Source organism: Medicago truncatula, chromosome 7 (genome assembly GCF_003473485.1).
Source record: "Medicago truncatula cultivar Jemalong A17 chromosome 7, MtrunA17r5.0-ANR, whole genome shotgun sequence".
Lineage (NCBI taxonomy): Eukaryota > Viridiplantae > Streptophyta > Magnoliopsida > Fabales > Fabaceae > Medicago > Medicago truncatula.
The window spans coordinates 31,246,496-31,252,721 of record NC_053048.1 but is presented as its reverse complement, the minus strand read 5'-3'; the positions used below and the strand labels follow the sequence as shown (position 1 = coordinate 31,252,721).

Sequence of the window (6,226 nt, the reverse complement as noted above, 5' to 3'; positions counted from 1 at the left end):
TAATAAAATGTGTTGAATTCTTGCTAATTTATATTATCTTTTTAAATTTTGTCGTCTTAATAATTTATGTCTAATGAAAAAACTGATTAAACAAAGTTCAAATTATAGAATTCGAAAAATCATCAAATATTTTTCGAATTATAAAATCTAAACACGGATAAAATGATCAAATTAAAGGGGCATGAGAAGTGAGCAGAGTCATAAAACTTCTCTATTTTTTCCTTCAAAAATAATAACTCTATTTTTAAAATGTATTGAATTTTTTTTGGACTTTTTTGCCACTGCACTTACTATGTAGGCCCATTAGTTTCAATATAAAAGTAGAATTCTACCTACCCTAACTCATTTCTTACTTATTGTTGAATGGAGCCATCCTTCTTTGGTTTTTTCCCCTCAATCATGCGCTCTTCTTCTTGATATATGAGGTGACTCATGTTTTCTTTTTTCGTTTTGCCTTCGTTTTCATTTTTGCCTTGTTTGGTTTTTGTTTTCTTATGAATTGAAGAAGCTAGTTTGAGAGGCGATTTTGATCTTCCAATGGTTTTTTGTTCAGATCTGGTTTTTAACTTTTCAATTATTATAATTCTCAAGTCTCTATGTTACTTTTCACTTATAAATAATTATCAAATTCTTTTAATCCATTCAAAATCTTCAAACTTTTTTTGAATCTCTTTCTATTAAAAAATCATCAATTGATGCATTGATTTTACGCTAAATAACAAGTTGTACAAGTGAAAGTACTATAAATTAGGTTAAATTTCACTTTTCTCCATTTAAGTTTTAAAATGTTGCGATTTTGACCCCTTATTAAAAAAATGGCAAAAATAACACCATGTGGGAAATATGCTTTTTTGACCCCCTAACATAAGGGAAATATGTTTTTATGACCCCTTATCTTTACAAAAAAATGTGATTATGGCCCCTTTTTAAGGGACACGCGACGTCTTCTCAGCAATTTTGGAACGAAAGGGACCAAAATCGCATTTTTTAATAGGGGATCAAAATCGCAACATTTTAAAACTTGGGGGGCGAAAAGTGCAGTTTAGCCTATAAATTAATATGTTATTGTTTTGGATTAAGAGGTTTCTAACTTATAGAATTGTTCATTCCCTTATATAAGCCGCCGCTGCCACTTTTAAAACCGATTGAACCGACATAAAAAGTGATTGAACCAGTCTTAAAAGTAACTGTCACTGAAAAATGTCGAGCGACATTTAACTGTCACCAATACAAGGGAATGATCAATTTCGTGAGAGAAGCGTAATTTTCAAGTGATATTAGAACCTAGTTTGGTGGAAGTGAAAGTGGATCATGATGTTTGGATCAAGTATAAATTAATATGTTATGTTTGGATTAAGATGCGGTGTCTAACTCATTTGTATGAATGATCTATGAGTTCTCACCCCAAAGTAGTATTAGAGCCTCGTTATGTGAACGTGAAAGTGGATCTTCAAGGTTGGATCAAGTATAAGAGGTGAGAACTCACACTTGAGGGTGATTATTGGATTCAAGTGTGAGTGGTTAATTTCACATCGTTTATGAATAAGTAAATTGTTTGACATATAAAAGAGGTAAGAGGTAATCAATATACCTAATGCTTGAGGATTTTAGTGGAAATGTGATGTTTCTCTCTTATGTTCTTGGAACATTGACTTGCTGCCTTCGACGTTTCTTCAAACTCCCCAACAAGTTTTTGTTGTCAACCCGAACATGTCTTCAGTGCTTGGATCTAATACTTATGTTACATCTACGTTAGAACACAAACTAGTAACAGAAGGTTAATAAGAAACGAAAATAAAAGGCAATGAATACATGATATTTGTAACACTCTCTAACTATAGAACAACTATAGTCCCGTTTGTATTACTGTGATGAATTTGAGTTTCAGTATTACAAGCAATACATATAATACTACTGCTACGATTCAGTTTAAATATATGAGCCATATTTTAGTGTCTTATATATATGAGTCGTACTTTAACAATCTAGTATATATATTTGGAGAAGTCTCTTATATTTTCCTTTTTAAATGTTAATTTCTTATAGTTAAGATGCTTGTGAATGCTTTTGAGATATTATGATGCGGTCAAACGGTCCAGCTTCCAAATCTTGTGGAAAGAAGTCATCACATCAAAGACTCCAAAATCAAAAACACATAGATCACATGCTTTTGAAATCCACTTCTACAAAACCACAAGTATGTATTTTGTTAGTTAAGTCTAATCTTATAAATAATGATATAGATTTATAGAGTTCGTAGTGAGCCATGTTCTGATTTTAAATGGGTCTCTCCAGTGATTCGTGAAATTCAATCCTTTAGGTTAATCGGTTCTTAGGCCGAATATCAGGTTTTCAAATAAAAACAAATGATATAGATTTATGAGGTGTTTGTTTGAAGTTTAAAACTCACATTCCCCAAAAATACATGGAAAGGAACTGATTATACCAGAGTTTGTTACAAGTTGAGAAAAAATTGTTCCTGTGTATAAAGAACACCCCAAGAATTGGCAACTCCGTTCCTAACAAATTATGAGTCTTAGGTCGTGTTTGAGAAAAGAACTCCTTGCATAATACTTATGTATTTTTTTTTTGACAAAACATCACAATTGCATTAGCTATGGCAATTGACATCTCAACTATATTGGTACCTCAAGTCACCATAATACGATATTTTGAAATCCTAGTTATGATTGTGTCAAATGCACCTCATCCTATATTATTAATAAAAAAGAAGGCTAAATTGTTATTTTTGTCCCTTAACTATTTAATTACTATCGCTTTGATCCCACAATTAAAATTTGTTATGTTTTGGTATTTTAAGTTTATCTATGTTATACATTTTGGTCCTTCGGTTAGTTTTATTAAAAAAAACGTTAGGGTTTGTACAACTGTCATTTTGTCATTGGATGGAATTTGTATTCATCAATTTCTGGAAAATAGGAAAAACACCATCAACAACAACAAGAACAAAACCCAACAGCAAGAACAAACAATAACAACAACAACAACAAAAATATTCAGCGCCAACAACAACATACAATAACAACAACCAACAATAACAACCAATAACAACAACAACCAGCAGCAACAACAACTAGAAAAATGAGTAGCAAAAACAACAGAAAATATCAGTAGCAACAACAACAAAACCCTGCAAAAACATGAACAAAACTCACATAAAAGAGAAGAAAAAAAACAATTCTGTTAATTCCTAAAAAATTTAAAATATCATGTTTATAAAAATAACCTAGAAAATCAAAAGGGAATTAATGTTGGATTTGTAGATTTGAGCAAAGATGAGGTACAACTCATAGGTGAAGAACGAATTTGGCCGCAAGCTAAAACAAGTAAGGGGAGAGCAATTTTCTTGCTTATAACCATTGAAATTAAAAGGGAATTACATGTTGAAATTTTTTCTCATTGAGAAATTGGGGATTTAATGGGTTGACTTTAGAGTTTGAGAAATATAGATAAATGGGTAGAAAAGAACCGGATCTAATAAATCTTGAATGCTTATTGAGTGTTGTTGTTGATGGTGGTGGGCTAGTGATTTCGAGTTGTATGAAGATTTTTTTTTTCTTCAGTTTTTTGTTTTGCTGAGTTTTTTTATGAAGGTTGATAAAGGTGGATGAGAAAGATATGAAGAAGTTGAATGAAGATGATGATCTAACAAACCCTAATTTTTTTTTATTAATAAAACTAACGGAAAAGACCAAAATGTGTAATGAAGATAAACTTAAAATGCTAAAACGGAACAAAATTTAATTATGAATCAAAGCGATACTAATTAAATAGTTAATAGACGAAAATAGCAATTTAGCCAAAAAAAGAATAACAAAACAAAAAAAGTTAGAGGGGTCAACCCAAATCTAACAAAGCTAATTAAAATGATATATAGGTATATCAAACCTATCTAAAAAAATCAGCCATAATAAAACTAGGCTATATCAACCACCATTGAGAATCTACAATTGTTTTCTAAAATATAAATAAAAAAAACTTTACATTAAGTCATAAGATTGTGGATTCTTTAAGTATTTACAGATGCAAAATCATTTCAAATGTCTTTAATTCCTCAAATTTATTTTTCAATAAAGTAATTGACATATCAACAACAATAAGAAAATAGTCGATTCTTATAAATTTGTGATAAAATAATTTTGTTGTAACAAAATTATGTTAATGTAAATGTATTATAACCTTCGATTGTTCTTCTCTCAAAGTCTTAGGTTCTATTCTTTCCGGTGTCAATTTTGATGGGCTAGTTTGGTTTCTTAAAAAATAACTCTTTAGGAAATGGATAGATTTTTAAATAGTTTTATACTCATATTAGCATCAAAATTATTTTATTTTTTTATTTCAGAAGAGGAAATTAGACCAATACATAAATGATGGTGAATTTACTACTAGTTATGAATTCACGTGTAAAGATAAATATGGTAGTGAAAATGTCAAAGGTCAAAGAAGAAACCCATCTCCTCTCACATGCTCAACACTATGGGATGGAAAAGGGATTATTTTACAAGGAACACAAGAATATGGTTTCCTTGCTCAAAATGAGTTAGGAAAAAAAATTGGTATCTATACGGAAGACTACTCTCACCTAAGTGACTCAAATGATTCTATTAAAGGATCAGGTTATCTTACGAACCATGGGAGCTTGAATATCCATGCAAGAGATTTAATGGTGGGCAATAGTCATTCTTGTAGTGCAAAGACATCAATAGAGGAGAAACCAAAAGAGGAAGACATGGATCTCATTCACTCACTCAAGAACTTTTTACCTTCTAGGGGCAACCATCTTCCAAGACCGTTTATTCCCATTGGACCTAGGTTTCAAGCTGAAGTTCCCAAGTGGGAGGGCACAACAAACATAAAACAATATAACAATGATGATTGTGTGAAGTGGTTGGGCACCCAAATTTGGCCAATGCCATCTTTATCTAAAACCAATGCAAAAGAGTATTGGAAAAGATAGGCTTGGCTCATGCTTATGTGACAATCCTGGATCAGATGATTGTTGGTGTAAGTCTTAGAGGTCAATAGCTTATGTTAAACTTATGTTATCTATCATGATTTTTATTATTGAATAATATATTGCATTCTTTATTATATTTGTTATAAGATTAATAAAATTCATAGAATAGATAGTTCGTGTAATGGAATATTAAGAGATTACATTAACATAAAAAACGATATTCTTAAATGTGTCCGTAATCAAGCTTTAATACAAATGGAATGATAGTAAAATGTAGAGACTGTCATGTATGTAGACTAATGACCACATCTCATGGGTCATGAATATATAAGATATTAAGTATTAATAAAGTCCCTATAATAGATAGTTCGTGTAATGGAATATTAAGTGTGACTTAATCACGAGATTACATTAACATAAAGAACGATATTCTTAAATGTATCCGTAGCCAAGCTTTAATATAAATGGGATGATAACAAAGTGTAAAGACTATTATGTATGTAGACTGATGACCACATCTCATGGGTCATGAATATAAGATATTAAGTTTATACATAGGTATGAATATTAGGAGTAATATTTATACTAGATTAACCCACCGTGAGAGTACTACATAGTATGTTATGAAAATGTCATAAGTTATTCTCACAGTGATAATGGTGTATAACACTCTTAGACTTGAAACCATTATGATCCCTAGATGTGGACTCAAGTGCTTTATTGTTATTCAAACGTTGTGTGTAACAGGATGACCATAACGTTGGTTATTGGACACTTGACAAATCATGCTGAGGGACATGAGGGACAAATCATGCAATATTTATAAAATTGCATGGTCATGCCGTATTAAGTCAATATGAGATATTGAGCTTATTCGTTATTCACTATATTTCGGGATCCAGAAATATAAATATTGATCTATACAAGGGTGAAAAAATCTATGCCTTGTGATCAATATAGATACGAAGACAAAAGAGTAATTGTACACATTAACATTATCATGGAAAATGTTTCGTCAGATCACTTAACATTCTCGTCACTTGGGTAGCAGTGATGTCTTGTTAGATACCGCTCACTGTTTATAATATTAAATATAAGATTTAATATTATTGCCAACGTGACAAGAACCTATAGGGTCACAAACAAAAGAACGGTCAAAAGGAGAAATATAAGTAAGACTTATAATATGGGTGCGTTTAGAAAATAACGCTAATTAGTTAGCAAAAGGCTAAATGAGTTAATGGGCTT

At 31.0% G+C, this 6,226-nt stretch overlaps 1 protein-coding gene across 1 annotated transcript; it reads left to right on the top strand.

Annotated features, from left to right (window-relative positions):
- The first annotated feature begins 360 nt into the window (after nucleotides 1-360).
- On the top strand, nucleotides 361-5,038 carry LOC25498722 (uncharacterized). The gene is made up of 3 exons (XM_024769587.2): nucleotides 361-425; nucleotides 2,047-2,197; nucleotides 4,364-5,038. Exons 2-3 carry the CDS (start codon nucleotides 2,078-2,080, stop codon nucleotides 4,976-4,978), a joined length of 735 nt encoding a protein of 244 aa, XP_024625355.1. The 5' UTR covers nucleotides 361-425; nucleotides 2,047-2,077; the 3' UTR covers nucleotides 4,979-5,038.
- The last annotated feature ends 1,188 nt before the right edge of the window (nucleotides 5,039-6,226 follow it).

Bases quoted from the DNA above. Each gene is read 5' to 3' on its own strand.
- LOC25498722 (XM_024769587.2), top strand. From the start codon at position 2,078: ATGATGCGGTCAAACGGTCCAGCTTCCAAATCTTGTGGAAAGAAGTCA. The intron at 2,198-4,363 runs GTATGTATTTTG...TTTTTATTTCAG, and splicing joins CCACTTCTACAAAACCACAA to AAGAGGAAATTAGACCAATA.